Source organism: Trachurus japonicus, chromosome 13, assembly GCF_045865225.1.
Source record: "Trachurus japonicus isolate A0001 chromosome 13, Traja_1.0".
Classification (NCBI taxonomy): Eukaryota; Metazoa; Chordata; class Actinopteri; order Carangiformes; family Carangidae; genus Trachurus; species Trachurus japonicus.
This window is the reverse complement of record NC_140919.1, coordinates 19636033-19657179: the sequence shown is the minus strand read 5'-3', so window position 1 is coordinate 19657179 and position 21147 is coordinate 19636033. Positions and strand designations below refer to the sequence as shown.

Genomic DNA, 21147 nt, shown 5'->3' with positions numbered 1-21147 from the left:
CGAATGAAACCAGGTGTAGCTACAGTATATTGTTGGGTCGTTCTGCCCGTAGCTGAAAAAAAGCTCAGTGGGAATCAGTCAGTTCGCCTGGCTCCACATGGAGAAGGTCATCAAGCTGAGAAGGGAATAGATTCAGCTGAGCTCATTCTGAAGAGGTTTCTATTTATAGTTTGTTATACACTCACTGAGCACTTTAAATCAGGAACACTAATACTGGCTAAGGCCTCGCTTTACTCTCAAAATGTCCAACCATTTTTTTTCTCAGTTAATCTCTTTACGATTGTGATGTGTGATTGTGATGCAATCTTGTCAACATGATTGCGTGACATAATTTCTGCAGATTTGTCAGCTCATGATTCATGCTGCCAATCACTGTCATGTTCATAAAGACAGTGTATGAAGGGATGCACATGATCATCGCTGATGCTCCGACAGGCTGTGGTATTGAAACCATGATTGATGGGTATTAAGGGGCCAACACTGAGCAAAGAAAGCGTTCCCCACACCATTAAACCAGCAGCAGCCTGCACTGTTGATATAAGGATATAAAGCACTGTTGACACCAAATTCTGATCACACTTTTCTGATTGTATCTACATGTTTCTTGCATTGCACTATACTGTCATATGACCGGCTGTTGTGGGTAATTGCAGGAATGAGCAGGTGCATTGCATTGTATTATGTGCATTTGGTGACTGTTATTCCCTTTGTTGTCCCTGCAGAGTATACTACGTTAATGTCAGATACACAGCAGCCACATTTGTAGCTTGGGGCGTTTGTCAGATTTTTTTATATTTACATACACTGTACACAGGTTCCACACAGAGTCTTTATTTATTCAATGTACATTGATACACAGCTTGATAGTACCATGCGGGTAAGAAAAATGCCTCTGGGTGAAATATTCTGTTCAGGATGGAAAGCTCCAGGCTACGTTTCCTGAAAACAACCTTCTCTCTCTAACGTCAGCGTATGCTCCCTCTTGTCTTCCCACGAACACAGGTGATTTAGGAAATGTAGTCCTAGGCAGTACAGAAAGGGATGGTGCAGGTATACAGTAACTATGAGGCTGGGTTAAGTACAAAAACATATTCTAACACAAACACCAGCTGGACTTCATGATATAATATGGAACATATATGGCAGGACAGAAACCAGATCTCTATAACTTTGTCTGTTACTTATTTATTGATACAGCAGTCAAATAATAAATAATAGTCATTATAATAATAGGAAATTGAAAATTCACAGACATGTTATATGATTAACAGACTATTGCATTCTCTACCCCCTGACCCCATCACAACCCCTGGAGTTCCAACAGGTATGAATTTGTTTACATGCAAATGTCACACCATCGTCACTGTGCTGTCACTTCCACCTGCCGTCTCTACACACAGTGGCAGAGCAACATGGCGCTCACTAGGACTTCTCGACACGCTTCTTCTTCTGGAACTTCCTGAACTGGGACTGGATGGCGACCGCCGCCTTTTCGGTCTCGGGGTCCTCCATGTCAATGTCAAAGTCCTCTGGGACATCCGTCTTGGACGCATCTGGAAGGGAAATGAAAAGAATGGATGTGACTCACAGCAGCGTTTTTGTTTTTTTTAAGAGTTGGCTGAGTCACAAGTCTGGTGGGGGTGACATTCCCCAAGCAGTGGCCGTCCAACCAGAGCTTAGCGAGCTCAAGCTGTTAAGGAGGGATGTTCCCTAAAAAGTTTGGAGGATTTTTTTGGGGGGTATATTTCTTTTAAGCTTTCCCTAAAACCCTTAAAGGGACAACGAGGAGTTTTGGAAAAGCGAAGCGTTTTCACACTACATTTATGAGCCTCCGCGCGCACCGTAAAATTCTTTTGACCGGCGCAAGACGGACTCATGTTTTCATTTATCAATAATTAAAGTCAGAGGTTCAAAGAGGTTCACATACCGTCGTAGTTCCGACCATAAACGGCGATTCAGCTACGTTATTCTCATGACTCGTTGCGAAACTGAAAGTAAAGAAACGCTGGTCGGTTCGACCAGCATCTCCGCCACCACTAATAGTAACAAAATAACGATAGAGACGGAATGATATATTTATCGAAAATGGGCCCATTAACAAGTGTGGGTAGCGGAGATTCATCCACATTAACGTGAGACTTTTTTCTAACCGATTAGAAACTCCTCGTTGTCCCTTTAAGTGCATATTCAAGATTCCTTTAAGAAAAATCTAATTTTTAAAGAAGTCAGCTGGAAACACTAAAACGTCTGTCAGAGGAATTCTCAAGATGATGTTTACTTAGCTGATGTTTGCTACCATTATAACAGGCAAAAGTAACATACCTAGTGCTTTTGCCTTGCTCTCATAGTTTCAAAAAGCATTTAAAAAGTTGAGTAATAGCTGTGCCATCATTTTCATTTTAAACTTCATTGTGTGCCGTGCAACAATACAAAGCTTGACAACGGATAGTGAGAGTAACTAAGGGGGGCAAGATTTCAGGAAAGGTCGATTTCATTATGGTATGCTGGCCTTTAAGGCATAGTGAGCATAGAGTATTACTATAAGATATATTGTTGTAATAACATTTTTTTTAACTACACACTTGCCAGGGGGAAATACATTTTTAAGATAGTGGCGAGAGAGATTTCGACCACAGACTGCATGATGACACTCTTACTGTAAATGACACTAACTCTGGTTTCACAAACTTAACAAGAACTCATTTACTGGTTCATTCAGAAAATGAACTCTCAATACTGTCACAGCAAATCAGCAGAAATACAACATAGTGTTAGTGAAAAGTCCCCAATAGCATTTCTCATAAACCCCAATCCTCATGATAGTGGAGCAGAGCTCCTGGGGGAGTCTGAGCAGTTGTTTCCCAGGTCAAAAGCCAACGCATAAATTGATCTCTAGTTCTTAATCCTCCCCGGAGCTCAGCCAGCATTGACGACGAGGACACGACTGTAATCCCAGAAAAAACTGACACAAGCAAGGCATTAGGGAAAGAAGAGGGGTTTTATCTCCTGGTCAATGAAGTGTGGAGAAGTAGAACAGCAGAAGAACCCAGTCCCAACTCTATTAGACAATTCACAAGACAAATCACTCAACTGACCAGAGGTCAGAGGATATCTGTATCTGTGCTTAAACATTTGCACTTGTTATGTGTGACACATATTTTTAGTATTGGAGGGTTTCCTACATAATGTAGAATTGTCATTAACACATATTATTTCTGTGATTCATTATTGCAATTTTATAACTTAATTCATATTAAATCTATGGCCACTAATTTAGCACTTTTACAAGAAAAGAAAAGCAAAATTAATAATTGGAGAAAAAGAAACAAATCGCAACTTGAATGGATGCTTTTGTAATGTGCACACAAAGACAAAACTGTGTTGTTCATTTATTTATTGTTCATTGTGGCTTATAAAAGATTCCTTTTATCACTCCCTATTAAACCATTTCCAGTCTACTCTGCGTAGGACGAGTGATGATCAAACTGAGTAAAAACTTTTTCAACCATTTTAATAACTAATTGTTTCTCCACAACGCTCAGCAGGGGTGTTTCTGTCATTCTTACAGCACCACTGCAATAGATTGATCTGCTTGAGTTTGAGCATGACAAACACTGATAGAAGAGTGGGGGTTGGGAGTTGGGGGTGGGGACTGAAAGCAGAAAAGCAGAGACGACTCATGTATTGACTCTGCAGCTAATCTTCGGGTTCCCTTGGGGCTGAGCTGGAGTACCTCCCTCTCTCGCTGTTCAAGGAGGAAACGCTAACTGCTGTGTCAAGCCGAGCTTTGAGTCCTGCATTAATTGATATTGAATTTTCCAACACTCTAATGCCTGCTGTTTTCATCCCAGTAGCATCAGCTATTGAGCCGTGTCCTCCACAGAGTCAACCGCAGACATGTTCATAATCTTTGTTCTACAAGCTGGTGACATTTTTTGGAGAGATGTCTGGAGAGTGACGGCAGGGAAGGGATATTTTTTATTATTTTCTAATCACTCGGAGACACTTTTGTCAGCTTTCTGTTTGTAGTTTTTGATCAGTCTGATCAATAATTTATCTATTCTCTGCATCAGAAACATGACATCACAGCAGGGACACATTGTGTTTGAAACAATGTGATCGTATGGTAATAGGGAGAAGCGTCAGAGTGTCATAACTGTATGACTGAATGCTACTACAGTAGTCAACTGATGGGCATGTCAGCTGTGAGTGAAGCAGTGATTGCGAAACATGAATGAAACAGCTGATTTCAATCAGCTAATACAAGGCCGACTTTAGTGCTGTGCTACATCTGTGTCCGTCCATAGGGAGAAAAGTGCAACAGTGAATCAGTGAGTGAACTGTTTCACTGATGAAAAAGTCTCTTTTTAATCCCACAGCGTTATTATATTGTCTTACTTTAAAAAAAAAAAATACTAGTTTTCCACTGCAGATAACTGCGTCAGTTTGCTGCCACAGCACAAACTAAGTTTTGATTTAATAAAGACAATAGAAAATGAAAATGTGTATTACATTTGTTGTCCAACAACTTCATCCAGATAAAAAGCACAGTCATCTGTGGTAGAAGTTTGAAACTTTAATGCAACATTTATTCTATGTGTGCAGCCAATTCTCAACATTTTGACTTTAGTTGCTGTACTTTCAAAAACCTAATTTAATATTTCAGAGAAATTACATGCATCCATCTAAAAGAGGCAAATCATCATCTTGACAATGGCTTTGAGGCCTGAGGGCAGATTTTCATCAGTTTTTGTCAGACAGGAGGCAGCGGCTGAATGTGACAATGATGGATTTCTCATTCTCATCATTCTCCGCAGTTTGAGGATTCATCTCCTCCTTGACACACACACACACACAAAATGGATTATCAGACTTATTACCTCTGGCAGCACTTTTAAGCATCACTGTCTTTACCAATAAATCCTCCGACTTAAACAACCATATAGGTCACTTGTCCCTGCCATGGGTTAAGACCCATTGTACCGCTTCCAGGAGGCATTTGTTGTTATGGTAAGAATGATAAACATAAGGTAGTATAGGTTAGGCAAAAAAAAACAACCCAAAATGGTTAGGTTTAGAAGACGTTTTTTGTTTGGGTTGAAATGAACTTCTACATATTGTGAAAAACACCTTTGTGATATTTCAGGCCGTGAGGCCTAACCTTATGTGGACTTATGCCGCCGTGATAAGATGTGACTCTGGCTTCAGAGGAATATGGGCTGGTTGTTTGCACAAGGACAGTCTCATTTTCACAAGTAATTATCTGCTGACAGATCATCGTGTCTGTGCCTCCAGTAGGGAGGAGAAACACATATTTACCTGTGGTGTTGTTGTGTAAGAGCCACTAAAATTGAGGGTTACATGCCAATAGAATTACCTCCCTCTGCTGTTGGCACATCTATCTATAGTTTAGATGGACTGGGCTCCTAAGTGACATGATAAGAACATCCTTGGTTGGCTGTTATTCAAAACGGCTTTAGAGGCTGCTCAGAATCCCAGGGAAAAGCCAGGACGTTTCATTGATTTCACTGCTTAAAACCAGTTCAGCCATGAGAAGGATTTGTGGAAATTGAGAATGATGTAACTTGATTATTGACAAATAATTTTCATACTTTTTCTGGCAACAAAACAAAACCAAAATGCCTTTGACATTTGCAGATGCCGTAACACGATGGTTTGCTGCTTTTCTCACTCTTAAATTGCAATAAAAGTGAAACTGCAGACAATCAAAACCATCAGCAATTTCATCTAGTGAATGAGTGGAAATGGAAGTAAACAATCACTCTAAGTGGATTCTGTCATAAAAGACATGACCTGTCTTAGACGGCAAGAGCCGTGCTTACAGAGCTTGTCTCTCTACAAATGAATCTCCACATAAATGAGGACAAAGTTTGCGTCTCTTGCGTCATGGATTGGACTCTAATTCTTCAGATGAATGTGCGTGGAAAAACAGCCATTTCATCTTTTTCAAGTGAAATACAAAGAAAGTAAAATCTTTTGATATTTCTGTTTGACAAAATAAAACAAGAAGAATAGAACAGAGCGGGTTTTTTTTAATGCATCCATTAGCTGTTGCAATGGTAGCAGGTAATTTTGACAATATTGCATTTTTACATAATGTAACTTTTAGGGAAACAACAGTTTTTCCACTGGTCATGAAATGTAAACTGTGTCAGAAGAAATCTCAAAGTTTTATTCACTGAATCCTATTTTTTTTTTACTTATTTAAGTGTGACTTTTATACATCTGTATGTGTGAGAGTTCATTCATTTTATTTTATTTGCCTGTTCTATATTGTTTTTATACTGGTTCCAAGCTCTAGATCACAAATTATGCTCTGTTTTTTGTAAAAGGTTTTTGGTGCGGTGCATTCAGAGAAGATACCTCCACCATGTATTGAAGTTTATGTATTCATGTACATACTGTATAGAGGAATGTGGGTGCCTGCTTCCAAGTGTTTGTTTGTCTACAGTTGAAAGTCACTGTGTGAAAGTCAATGACCCCCTCTGGCTTTGAATCACCGGAGGGGCAGCAAAGCATGAGAGAGACTATGGCGATCAATATCCAAATACACATGAAGGACCAGCTCTATATTGATTGGTGCTTTGTGCTTGGTTTTTCACTATGTGTCATCTTTTACTTTGGCTCAAGGGAGGAAGTGCCTGAGTAACCTACTTGGATGTGGTTGCACATTTGGAAAGAGAAACTAGAAACCGTGGGATGTTCAAAGACCCACAGAGGAAATGTGAGGTTTCAGCTCTTTCTAGCACTGAATGATTCTGAAACAGCAACACGGTCTGCATTTACTAACAATATCTGACAGAATAAGACAAATTCATTATAGCTATAATTGAGTACAGTATACCTAATTAAAAAAGTGCCTAAGAAATGGGTCATCACCACTTTGAGAGCCTGTCGCAATCTAATTATAAAAGGATGACTTTGATCTCTAAGGTGAGCCAATTTGAAATTGCGCCTGTGCCTGTTTGGAACGAGGGGGGAGGTGCTGTTGGTGTAACAGTTTCCACATTGTTCTTTGACAGTGCTCTGAAAGCTTACAATTTACATAAAGAAATAGAGCAGTTTTCATTTCTAATGTCCCGCATGAATAAGCAGGTGATTATGTCATATATGATAGCATCTTAACAAACGATTGCCAAGTGTTATCCTTTGATGTTCCCCGTCAGAGCGGCTTGCACGGTATATGATGTAAAGCTGTAGTAAGTCTGTGCTGCCCCAGCTGTTGCAGTGGCAGGAACAGTCTGTGTTGCACTTGGACTCATGAGGTCAGTGAACATATGGAGCATATGGCCCAAATACACAACATCTGGACTCCAACCCTGGCGACCAATGTCACAGAAGAGGACTAAAAGGCTTTTTAGGAGCAAGAGACTGTGGAAAATGGAAATTGAACTGTTATTTTGAGTATTTCTTTCTCATTCAATTCCACTTCATTTCAGAGGGAAATATTCTACTTTTTATTCAAGTACAATTATGAGATGGGTCGAGTAACTGGTTATTTTGCAGATTTTATACAAATAAGCTGAGTTGAGAGTGCAACATATTTATATTGGTGCACTGACAGAATTAGAGCTGCTGAAAAGCACATTATGATGCGGATGTACGTAATTAAAATAAAATGAACTAACTGCATACAGGAAATCAGGAAAAATCACCTTAATTTTTGTTCATAGATATTTTGTATATTTTGCTGGTAATGTTTCTGCACTTTCCTTATCTAACTTACTCTGTGGTATTGCTCTGTGGTATTCAGCATCTGAATATGTCTGCCACCAATGATCCGAAACGCAAAATAACCTTCTTTCTTATTTACTTCTATATTCCCAAAGAATAAGCATCATCCACAATAGCATTGACTGTCCCCTGACTCTGAATGTCCCCAGTACACTTTGTATTTTGCATATTTTGCTTGAGTTAATCAGAGGCATAACGCAGCAAAGCAGAAAAATCTGATTCAATTGCATCCACTTGACAAACATTCAGTCTTGTGCCGTTATCTTTACAGAAAACCTCTTCCATCCCCCAGCGTCCCTGTTTCTGCTGTTGCCAGGTAAACAGCTTTTGCTTCATCACTGAGGTGTGTCACGGTTGCGTGTACTTGTACCTACCCAGCACAGAATGAGTTTGAGTGAATATGAATACATCTCTCTGTGGCCGTCCTTGAGCCTGTGAGAGGTTGTTTCTAAAGACTGTGTTGTGCTGTGTGCTGGGGGTTTGCAGAGTGGGCGAGAGTCAATAGCAGTGTTACTCCCTCGCCCACTCGCCCACTCTAGGAGAGAGTGCTCTCTCTCCATCTCACTCCCAATGTCTTTCTATATTGAGAGACACACTTAAGACATGCTGGGAAAGCAGTTTTTCCAGGTATCAAATTAATTGTCAAGGTCAGACAACAAAGGAGTGCTTTGTGTTTGTGTGTGTATGGAGTAGCCTACTGCCTGTGTATTTCCCTCTGCTTTCTCTTTTTATGAAGTGAATAGAAAGGCAGAGCTGAATCCATACAGGCAATGAAAAATTAGACTCCTAAAACACAGTATTTCATCTCAGTCAACTGCTCGAGGTAAACTGGATCCCATTAATCGCTGCTGGTGAATAATGCCGCTGAATGGTGACTCTGTTTAATAGGCCAATTAATTTTTTTCAAAGAAGGTCAGTGGTCGCCTCAGATGGTTTAAAACGTCCTCTTTTCTTTTCTTTTTTTAAGCATCTTTTCAAACAGGTTATAGCTGTTTAAGACACCTCTGAATCTCAGTTGGAAATCCTTGTCTGATCTAATGGAACCCATCTCTACTGATAACAATTTCTCCCTCAGCAAAAAGTCATCAAGAAGAAGTCTATATTAATTATTTGATTGAAAATGTTATCATCTTAACAAAATATAGGCTACTATGGCCAACATAAATGCTGTTTTACTAAATCCTTCATTGTGAAATGCACCAGAAATGGTCTCTCAAATGAATAAAAGGTCAAAAGCACATGACTGGAAACTATAAACGAATATCTGATTTTTTCTTCTTCTTCTAATCCCATATTGTTTCAATTTAGCTATTTAGCCTATATTATTTTAATGGTTTAATTTTTCAAAATCCTGCCTGATCTCTGTCTAAGTTTGGGAAGGTTGGCTACTGTCCTGTCCAAGACCTAAACTGAGAGCTTTTTGTTCAGCTCGTTGTAGCCTATGTTCAATGTCAAAATAGGCTAATAAATGTGACACTATGTGGAGTAGATTAATTGCAGTGCCTGTTTTTGTTTTTGTTTTCTTCCTATGGGCGCATCACAACATGCAGCCCTACTATTCTAGTATTTTTGTACTTTCTTTTTCATTTTTGTACTGTATGATTTGTGATATGGACCTGTGTCTGAAATAAAGCTTTTCGCCGCCTACGGCAACACTCAGTGGACACATTACCTCGAATAACACGTGAGCGTCACATTATAAATAAAGTTAATTAAAAAAACACACACACACACAAACAGGTTTCGTAAACCAGCGGGAAGTAGCCTACATCTCAGCCAGATTCACATATCCACACCTGTCATGGTCTTTTTGTTGATTGGGACCATGGAAAGGTGGTTTGGAAACGATAGGCCCCATGACTTTTTTGACTGCTGCTGGGCATTATGCGCACTGTACGCTCGTTAAAGCCTAGGCTACATGCAGGCCGCCATATTGTGTCCAGTTACCACAGGTGACTCCAGAGTGGGGAAAAAAAAATTACTTTCGTTTCCTTCGAGCTTCTTCATAACCCGGAATACTTTTTTCTCAATAACCTTTTGATTTTTGTGACATTTTGAGCCTTATGGACTGAGGGAGTTATAAATAATGGAGGAACGAAGAAAGAACCGGAAGTTTTAGGCTACGTAGGCTACACGTCACAACGGTAAGCTGTCACCACTCGCACTCTGTTAGCAAATACTGTTTTATCTTTGCTGTTAGTAAATATTTATCACCTACCTCAAATAGCCTACATTTAGTAGGCTAGGCTAATATTTGAGTTTTAGAGAATCACCTTACTGAACTAACAGGTTTGTAGCGACATGGGCCAGTAAGCTGAAGAGGCAGAATCAGATCAAATTGAACTGAAATTCTATTAGGACAAAAATAATTAGAAAACAGCCTATAACCTACCTAATCAACTCACTGAGCTCTCTTTTATCAACTATTTTTTTATACAAAAGATTAACTTGCCTAAACAATGGGAAAATAGTGCAGAATAGAAGAAAACAGTTGTACAACAGACAAGTAGCCTAGGCCTGGGCTATAGGCTGCATGCTCTTTGACTTGACAGCTGTGGACCCAGCTGAAATAACCTACAGCATCTGCTCAAGGTCTGCTTCTGGGTGAATATAGTGTTGCTGTTGTTTGAGGTCTTATGTGGAGAATTTCATTATAAATTTATTATCACTTCAAAATTAGACCTCCAATATTTTTGTAAGTCAGATAAATCATTTGATTCAGTCAAGCTGATAAGTAAAATGCTCAGTTTAAAGCTAGAACAACTCAGTTGCCTTATTTTATTTAAAGTAAGCCTATATTGCAAAGTATTTTATCAAATCAAAATAGCTGATTCTTTTCGTAGTGATGTGCTGCTGAGTCATGGCGACGCACCAAATCACTGTCATGATTTACAAGAGGTGAAAGCTGGGAAGATATTAGATCTCTCGTTGAAGTCTTTATTTCCTTCACTGTGATAGGTTTAATGACTGAAAGCTCAACAATAAACATGATTTGTAATGCACTCAGTGCACAGGAGCAGATCTTTATTTCCCTCAGGACTACACTGATACAGGCGGTCCATCACTGCTCAGGGAGGCAATCATCAGAGAGTTGGACTTGGAGAAGCTGATGGTCATCTCAGTTTTGTCTTGTGTTATTTTACTTGGCCGCATTAGGACATTAAAGCTGAGAATAAGCCTCGGTTTTGTCAAGTGATGTATGAGAGCTTTGCTGTACATTGTATTCTTGGTTCTGAAGAGAGTTGTTAGTGATACTAGTGATGCAAAGCCCTGGCTCCTACTGATAGCTCCAGGGTATCGCATACTGTATGTCAGAGATGCAAAAACTGATGTCTGAGCTATTGTCAGATCATGATTGATTCTGAGGGAAGGCCCTGAGGTCAGGTGCTTGCTTGCGTGTGTGTGTGTGTGGGGGGGGACTCTGATGGCAGCTGTCCTTCAGAGCCTGTTACTGTCAATCATGTGACATGTGCCTTTTAAAGCTCCTCGCAGATACATTGGTCCACGTGTTCTCTAAACCGTGGTCCACTTACCCTCTCTGTCTTCTCATCCTTTCTCACTTCATTCATCCGCTGTCTCTCTCTCTTCTCGGTCTCCCTGACTTACCATTACAGTAGTTGTCCAGTTGTTGTGAGTTTTATTTTGAAAGCTATTGCAATGGCTCAGTTTTACTTTAGACTGGTCTCATTTTTTCTTACCTTGTCCTCCAGATGTCTTGTTGTTGCCAGCAGCTGCTCCAGATCCTTGTCTCTGTAATGCAAAAACAGCAAAACAGAATAGGTTGGACTTTTTCTTGCACAGTATAGTAGTAATATTGAAATCCTCACCATAAAAATAAAACCATTTCCCACTATCCTGTCATCATTTCCAAATGAGTTGAATACTGCTGCTCTATGCCCTTTACTTAATAAGCTCTGTCCTCACAATTGTTCTGACATCTAGTGGGGGCTTTGCTGCCACCTAATCCGTTAGCACGCTCCTGAAAGCCCTTAGTATTTTAGCCAGTGGGGTCCTCTTGTTGTGAGCGGGTCCCGTGACAGTAGAAAGCGCCTCAAGACCATATACAGTAAGAGAAAGTGGAGTGACACGGTACCCGAGGTGTTGCTGTACTGTACTGTACATGACATGGCATCGTGACAGGACAGAGGTCAGAAAAATACCAACATGAGGCAGAGCTAATGACCTCTTCTCGTTTTTGTGCTCACTGTTACTGAATCGAAATTGAGAGTTATACAAGGCGTGAAATGCTAAATATATTGGTTTTTATTACAAATATACAACCTTCTAAAACAATTCATACTGCTGAGTAAATAATAAATGACAGACTTTCTTTAACAATGAAATAAATGCATCTTTTAGTTAACAGTCAGTGAGACTTACTCAGAATCATTTTACACATCTATTATTAATGGAAAATATTTATAAAACAATCAACCTCCTGGTATCATTATATGGGCCTACTACTAAACTACACATTGATATTTTATTAGCACATAGTTGATATTAAAAGGGTTTTATCCACAAAGGCTACAGTCCTCAACACAGGCGTCCCCGGTTCGAGTCCCGTGTCGGGCAGACCTTTCCTGCATGTCGTTCCCCCTCTCTCTGCCTCCCCCTTTCCTGTCTATCTCACTGTGGTATCAAATAAAGGCGAAAAAGCCAAAAAAATATATACTTAATAAAATAAAAAAGAAAAAAAAGAATATAGCTTGTTTAAAGAGGGAGAGAGAGAAAATCTGATACTTCCCAACTGTGAGAGTTTGTGCTAATTATGCAGAGTTAGTTCGTCTTGCCCATATGACCACATTCTCATTTAAATTCACTCCACATCACACTATACAGAGGCGTAAAAAAAAAAAAAGAAGAAAGAAATAGGCAGACTGATGGATGTAAATGAGAAAACCACCTACTGCATAAAAGAACCAAACATTTCCTCTCCACAGTCTGAAGTCTTACCCTGGTATGCCTACTGCTCACACAAATGACTCTTCAGATGTGATGTTGCATAACGATAAGTAGCAACACTCAGCTAATGTAACATAATTGTTAGACTCTTACATACCACCACAGCCACATTTATCTTAACTGCCAACATGTACTGCCATCCGAAAGCCATATTACCTCTACAAACACACCTGTTTTTTTTTCTTATTAAACTACAAATAGGCTCCAGTCTCCAGAGAAATAACACACAGAGTGGCTGCGTTAATGCATGTATTCCCTATTTCTTCTCACAGATTGTGTGAGTTTGTCAGTGGAGGCTTAAAAATTGGAGTAAACACAGGGGATTGTGAGTTTTACCTCACAATGAGATATCCACATAGGCTATTTGTCTCTGGGAACATGATTGTTAAAACTATGCTGTTAATGACTTTTTAAGACCTTTTGTGTTTGTGTTATTTAGGGATTAATTCGAAACTTGTCAATTAAAATAAAAAAGGAAATAGACACAGCCTGTTGAAATAAAAACGCTCCATTTGTACGCCGACTCGCCGAGGTCTGCAGGGTTCAGGCGGGTGTCGGCAGCATTAGAGGCGTGAAAAGGGTAAAGCAGATATTGTGCTCGAGAGGAGTACAGGAGTGACACTCCATCACAATGATCAGATTAGGCAAAGCTATTCTTAGAACCATATTATAGTCCTGCGTTTAATATGCAGCAGAGCAAGAGAGAGAGGTGACTTCACAGGGAACGATAAAGGAGCTAAAAGAAGTGTATGGAAAAGAAAAGAGGCAGGATCGAGGAAAGGAAGCAAAGAGGAGGTGCTGTGCTGAGCAGTTACATCATAAGCTTCTTATTAATCACATAGTATTAAGGTGGCACCAGGGAGACATGTTTTCCTAAAATATGCAGAAAACAACTAAATTACACCATAGGCATGAAAAATGAATAAATTGAACTTTCAGAAAATGATTCTGCAAAAAACTTAAGTTGCATCAACAACTTCCGGGTGCATAAAGTTTTGATTTTTTATGTTTGACATTTAGAGAAATTGTCTGTTTTCTTTCAGGGATAAACAAGATGATATCATTCTCCCAACTTGCTATTAAATATAAAGTTGCAACCAGCAGCAGATAGCTTTGCTTATCTTAGCATAAAGACTGGAAATGGGGGGAAACAGCTAGTATTGATCTACTGCCCTGATTAACAAATTTTGTTTGTGTTGCTTGCTAGAGTAGTTGGGCTTGATTCAGGTGTTGCTTTTGTCTTGGTTGACTGACTTGTTATAGGATTCAGACACTCACTGAAATGAGTCTTGTTACAGACATACTACATGACCTGATGACATGAGGATTTGTTACCACACTTGAGACCACTCACCACAGTGATCAGTAGTAATACAGCTAAGAACCTGATAGCATCAATTGATCCTCTTGTTTGCTGCCAGTGCCAGCCCATAGTAATTCATCCAACATCAGCCATTGCTGTTATGACTTATTTCATAGGCGCGTGTTTGGCCTTGGTAGCCCATTTACTGAGTGCAAAGACTGCAAACTCACTGTTACAGGAAATCACATGGTACAAACATTTTAAAAAGTAGATACGCTCCCCTCTGGAAACTCCCAGAAATTGCCCAATTATTGGGTATAGCCAGTTAAAGCAGAAGTGAGTGATCCGGTCGTTTTCGCTAATGCTGCGTTCCAGGCAGGTTTTTGAAATCGTAAATTACAGCTTCAAGTCACAACTTACAACTTTGTAGTGTTTCAGGCAACCCACTCGTGTTTTTCCGACCTGTTTTACCGGTGAAAGTCACTATAACGGCCACTCGTAACTTCCGACCTGTGAACTCGCACCAGATCAAACTGATACAACTTCACAGGTCGGAAAAACAGGAGTTACGAGTTTCCTTGAACGCACCATAACAGTCCTCGTCCCTACGTCGCCACATTCACGGCGTCCCTTGGCTGCACACACAGCCCTGCATACCGTTCTCTCTCCTCATTGGATAAAAACTGTAGGATACGATAAATGTTTTCTCCTCGGCTCAGAGCAGAGCAGAGTGACTGAGAGACCCGTGTTTCAGTCCAAACACTCTATGTAAGTGATTGCTGTCGGAAGATATAACTATTTAAGACTTATATTAAAGGACAATTCCAGGCGAATTCAACTCAGGGGTGTATTTTCATATCATTTTAGGTCTAAAAGAATGAATCTGAAGATTTTCAGTTTAATCGCTCCTGTTTTGCGGTAGTTGCGTCTGTCCGTGCATCGCCACGGCAGCAATGAATGGGAGTGGATGTAAGTTCCGCTGTTTAGGCTGTTTACAGCCCTCAAAGCCGCATTTTTTTTCCACAGACAGCATCAGATGGCTACTCAAACATGCACCGAGAAGTTTATTTACTTCAAGCAAGCCGACATGTTTGTAAAAGTCGATCTAATTCAAAGTCTCCCGGAGTCTCGCGCGAGCCCGAAGTTGCAGTGCTGGTGTATTCAGGCGCAGTAGGAGCTACCGCTTGTGTCATAAACACAGGAATATCAACTCTTTACTTGCTTGAAGTGTACATTTTTTTCCACAGACAGCGTCAGATGGCTACTCAAAGATGCGTCGAGAAGTTTTTTTTACTTGAAGCAAGTAAAGAGTTGATATTCCTGTGTTTATGACACAAACGGTAGCTTTTCCCACTGCTCCTGAACACACCGAGCACAGCAACTGGGTCTCGCGCGAGACTCCGGGAGACTTTGAATTAGATCGACTTTTACAAACATGTCGGCTTGCTTGAAGTAAATAAACTTCTCGGTGCATGTTTGAGTAGCCATCTGACGCTGTCTGTGGAAAAAAAATGCGGCTTTGAGGGCTGGAAACAGCCTAAACAGCGGAACTTACATCCACTCCCATTCATTGCTGCCGTGGCGATGCACGGACATACGCAACTACCGCAAAACAGGAGCGATTAAACTGAAAATCTTCAGATTCATTCTTTTAGACCTAAAATGATATGAAAATACACCCCTGAGTTGAATTCGCCTGGAATTGTCCTTTAACACAAATATATCACTTACTTCTGCTTTAAAATTGATGTTGTTAACATTTTGTGTCATGTTTATAATTTCCTTCAGAAACCCTCACGCAGTGTTAAAGGAGGTTGGAGGCTTGAGAGTCCCCACACAATCAATGTGTGTCAATTTGAACCTGGTTTGGAGTGTGTGCAGGGGAAAAAAAATCACTCATATGAAATTACTGCAGGAATTACAGTGTCACTCTCCTTATCATCAGCTTGCACAGTTTATTGCCCGCTGGCAGACAGGTTGTCAGCTTGTGTTTTCATATGCACAGCCCGGGTGGGAGCAGTGATGATGCGATTCTTTTTCTATTTTTTTTCTTTTCTTGTGAGGGATGAAGAGAAGAGAGGAGAGGAGAGTGGGATCAATACCCGCCCTCTGCAGTTAAGCTGTACTTATACCAGCATTGGCATTGGGAAGATAAATGACCAGAATCAACTCTCCGACTGCCTCCTCTTGTCTGGAGAAGAAATAAATAAATAAATAAAATAGGGGAGGAGAGGAGGGGGGGCGCGTTTGGACTGCAACAGTGAGACTATTAAGCTTCCAAGAGCCTGATGACCAGAAAGTGAATTTCTAGACCTTAAAAAACGCCTGTTATAATTTTGAGAAATACACTTATTCCCAATCCTGCCAAGAGCCAGATGAGAAGATTGATACCGCTCCCATATTTGCCCATTAAATATAAAGCTATCATGATCAAGCAGGCTTGACATGGCCTTGAAAGCCCCATATAAGAAGGATTTATTATTATTTCATTCTGTTTCAGTCATGCATTTCATATGATTTCTTTTGTTGGTGTCGTAGCTCGGATGCACAGTAACGAAACAGAGAAAGGAAATGGTTTCATTTAGGTAGCGCGTGTATCTGACTACGTCCTGAGGGATTCAGCTACTTTCTCCGCAACCTTTTCACAGCTATTCCCCCCCGCTCGTTCAAAGGTTTCCCATTTGGTCATGTCAGAAGGGTTTCCATGGTTTAATAGCTGAGGAGTCGAGGAGGCATCATGCTATGTGTCCTCTTTTCCGGGCTTCTCTTTCTGCATTATTAATCCAATGCTTTCAATGAATTTCAAACAGCGCGTGCCTCGCTTTGATGCTAGAGGGTTGGGTGTTGAGGGGGATTGAGGCATCCTCGCAAGCTCAGAGCACAACACACCCAAGCCTTTTGGGAGGAAAGGTCTAATTTGAGGCTGGTCTTTGATGCAATTCTGAATTTTGTCTAAAAAGACCAAAAAAAAAAACATTATTTGAAGTGCGCGTGACCTGCACACACAGCACCGCACTTCATGTTTACCTGTCATATCAGAATTATACCTTTTCTCTTTTTTCCGTTGTCTGTCACACAAAAAAAACAAAACAAAGTGAAATGACTTATCAAATTGCTTTGTGGTGTTTCACATTACAGTCACACAGCTCAGCTCTCTTCCGGCCCCCCTACAGCTCCAAAAAAAAAAAAAAATCAGAGCCAGATAAGAGCACTGTTTTGTTCTTCTCTGTTACTAATCCCAGTTCAAAGAGAAGAGCTGAGTCCCTCCATCAGCGTCTTGTAATGGCCATGAAATGAACTGGTGCTTGCGCTGGATATACAGTACAGTAGCTGCTCCCCCCCACAACACCCTAATGCCCCCCCCCCCCAAAAAAAAACAACTATTGTAGCTGAATGAGAGAGAGGAGACTGTATCAGTGCCCACTGCAAACAAAACTGACCTCAGGCTTGATCATGTGATTGGTCGTCCAGGCTCATCTGGCCATGTTTGCTTTTGAAGATGAAGTGTTGATGAAACATTGTACCATTGTTGCAACAAGATTAATATTGTATTACACGTATAGACCAACCGCAAAGGCTGTGTAGTTTGGCTTTTGCATCATTTAAAGTCCTTGGAAGAGATTCAATGGTATGACAGCTCAACTCAATCCATATCTTGATGACAAATGTTCTTTATGTTGGAGTTATTCTATCTGAATCATGTTTGAGAGAACAGATACAGTCACACCTGAGTCACCTAAGCCGTTCTAGTCTCCACGACTGGCTGAATCAAACTTGATGCCATGCAATTTCCTCACCACAATAGTTATGCAAAGAAGATGAGAAGAGTCGAGTCGGGTTTGGTCAGTACTCTGCAGTGGAAAAAGCTGTCGGCTGAGATAAAAATAGGTCCATAAATGTACTTTTTATTAGGTTGATAGACCACCTATCATGACTGTTTCTGTCTCTCCATAAGAATTTAACGAGGAAGAAACAGTGGATTTTAACAACTGAGGCAATAACAGAGCTTTTAGTGATCAGCGAAGGGAGCTTACTGTTTGGTGTGCGGATTTTGAGTTTAAGAAGAGAATCATTTATTTTTATAACCTCTAGAGGATGCTTGAAATGTTTTCACAAAACCGGTGGTTGTGAAGATTTATCCACACACCATTACCAGCAAAATTTCATTTTAACTCGACAGCACGGCACCATGGCACCTTTTGAAACCTCTGGATGTCTCCTGCCTGTGGATGTAGGCACTGCTCACCCATGATAAACACAATGTTATACTCACAACAGGGTCTGCTGGGTTTAACAGGTTACAACTTGGCTTAAATTCAAGACGTGACTAGGGGTCATTTTGTTTATGCTGAGAGCGCTCGGCTCAGTGCAGAGGTGATGAGGGGCTGAAACGCTCCTGAGGGCAGTGGAGAGAGGAGGAACCATTACAGCCGAGCGCCTCTGGAGCTCAGCCAAGTCTAAATTGCAATAACAGCAGCGCGATGAGTAACATTACTGAGGGGGGAAAGGGGTCTATCCTCACTCTGCAGATAAACCCGCACATGAAAACAGACACACACACACACACACACACAAATCAACATACCTGCGGACACACCAGGATACATTGCACACACACATAAACACATGATTTCACACGTTGTGAGAAGTAGATGAGAAACCAATCGAGCAGGGAGAGAAAAGCAGTAATTACATGACGCTGACAAGGGAGATGGAGAGCACAGAGATACATATTGTGCCTCTCATTAATCATTAGCAGACTCAGAGGGACACAAGATCAACAAACAGTGGTTTGATGTGTGTGTTTTTGTGTGCCTTTAGGTGGAATACACACACACACACACAAACACACACATAAGCAGAGTTACTGTAGCATAGTGCTACATCAGAATTTGTGGCTCCTGGCTTTCAATTAGGATATTTCAAGGGGAAAACATACACACATATACAGCACAGATGAGAATACACACACACACACACACACACACACACACACACACACACACACACACACACACACACACACACACACACACACAGGGCGAGTCGAGCAGAATAACAGTGTGCATATACTGTAAGCACATTGCACATCAGAGAAATGTAAATATGCTTTATCTCTGATTGGGCATTCATCGGGGGACAGGGAGGGGGGAGAGCAGGGAGGTTTTCAGAGACGATCTTTTAAAACATCCACCTCCTTTCATTCTGCTGAGAGCGAGCCTTTATTTTGTTCACTCCAAGCCAAACTCAGTTACAGTATATGCCCTGCAGGAGAGGATGCTAGAGGCAAGCTGCTTCTTTGCACTTAAATTTTGTTTCAGTTTTCCACCTCGGAAAATGGGCTCTTTTTTTATTATTTTATGTGCGGTAAATATAAATGAAAATATGAATGAAAATCATTACACTTAATGTTTTATTTAGGTGGATATCAAGATTAATATTCATGCCCAAAAATCCAAGCCTACACGTTATCATTTAATGTTTATGTGTTTATGCTTTAATGAAGCAGAAGCACACCAGTCTTTATTCAACAGTGTAATCCTGCCATTAATCGGTATGAAGATCATATTTTGACAAAGAAAAAAAACCTTGGCACAAAATTGAGAGAAATAGTTCAACATCCTTTTGTTGCTAGGGAGGTGGATGAGAAGATCTACACCACTTAGGCATCTGCAAAGTAAATATGAAGCTATAGCTGGTACAGACTTAAAAGTGGTATCAAAACCTGATGATATAATTTTTCAAAGTGATAAAACACTTTCCAATCTAAGAAAGTGAATGAGCATATTTTCATATGTCATGTCACAAAGTTAACAAAGAAGGGTATACCGTATTCATAGAGATGTTATACATTGATTAAATGTCTTGGTCTCACTGGTGCATGGCAACGTTGTGCAAATAGTTTTCACACTCTGACATGGAGTGATGCATGTGGGGGCGAAGAAGCCTCGTTTCCATGACAGTTATGTGTTCATATCATTCATGACGGTATCTAACTCCTGCTGCTGATTCCTGCGAGGCGACGCTCAGCGGATGCAGGATGCGTCGTCTCTCTCTTTAAAGCCTGCACACTGAAACACTGTGTTTCCCTCTCGATCCCTCTAACCCTGCTCTCCTCCTGCCTCTTCAGCTCTTCAGAAATCAGCCTGCTCATCCTCAGCGAGCAGGCAGTGGGAGTGGAGCGTGAGCGACTGTGTGTCTCTGTGTGTGCGCTTTACTACAGTACCAGTGTTTTATGTCCGTGTGTGTTCGTGCGTGTGTATGTGTGCATGCGTACAGGGTTGTGTGCCATACAGACCACTCATCTGTATGAGCTCCATTGGCAGTTACATAAACCATACTGTCATAAAGGCTACAGGGCATACTGAAACACAGCCAAATCAGTGCTGGGTCAATAACTCCCCACTGCAGATTTTTGGGATTTTCTTTTCCTTTGTTGAGCAGCCAGTATACACGTCGAGTTGAAAGTGAGGAGGAAGTGGGCGGGTTCTTACAGTGCGGCACAGCGCAGAGGTCGATAATTACCCCGAAACATAATTACTGACTTTCCCTGGGACCTTTTCCTCTGAGCAGACAGACAGTAGTTTGACCACAGTAATTAGAACATAAAGGAAGCCACAGAGAAGCAGGAATTAAGGTTGAAATGTATCTAAACTGCTCCTGGTGCTTATGCTAAACTCAACCTCTCCAACCTCTGGCACCGAGAAGATGGCAGCACATTATTTAAATCCTGACACCATTCATTTAGTTTGATTATTCTCATTAAACCATTTGATAGTATTTGTTATGCTAAAATGCTTCTGCGCCCTTTTACATAGTAGGTTCAGGAAAGACACTAGGGCTGCACGATTAAATTGCGATGTCAACATGCACAATACAAAAAGACGCAAACTTGAACCTGAAATGTGATGAGTAAGTTTTATTCACAGGCGCACCTCATATGTGTAACCTGAGCTACACCACTAGACCTAACGTAACAACAACGGTGGACTTCCGTCGGGTCCTTCGCATAGCGTGCATCAATCGGCATATTTATACTGGCATGACTTTTCATGTTTAGTCAACTTGTGATGTTACTGTAATGCTGTTTATTTACAGGGTGTAAGCTTTCCACACGTATTTGT

General features: G+C 40.7%; 1 protein-coding gene across 1 annotated transcript in view; it reads right to left on the bottom strand.

Moving 5' to 3' along the window:
* Positions 1–815: 815 nt before the first annotated feature.
* Positions 816–21147, bottom strand: part of pcp4b (Purkinje cell protein 4b) — a 33585-nt gene continuing 13253 nt past the window's right edge. Inside the window, exons 2-3 of the mRNA XM_085795283.1 lie at positions 11454–11505; positions 816–1553 (exon numbers count right to left, since the gene is read on the bottom strand). Coding sequence (XP_085651409.1) covers positions 1423–1553; positions 11454–11505 — 183 coding nt within the window. The 3' untranslated portion in view covers positions 816–1422. The remainder of the gene's footprint in view (positions 1554–11453; positions 11506–21147) is intronic.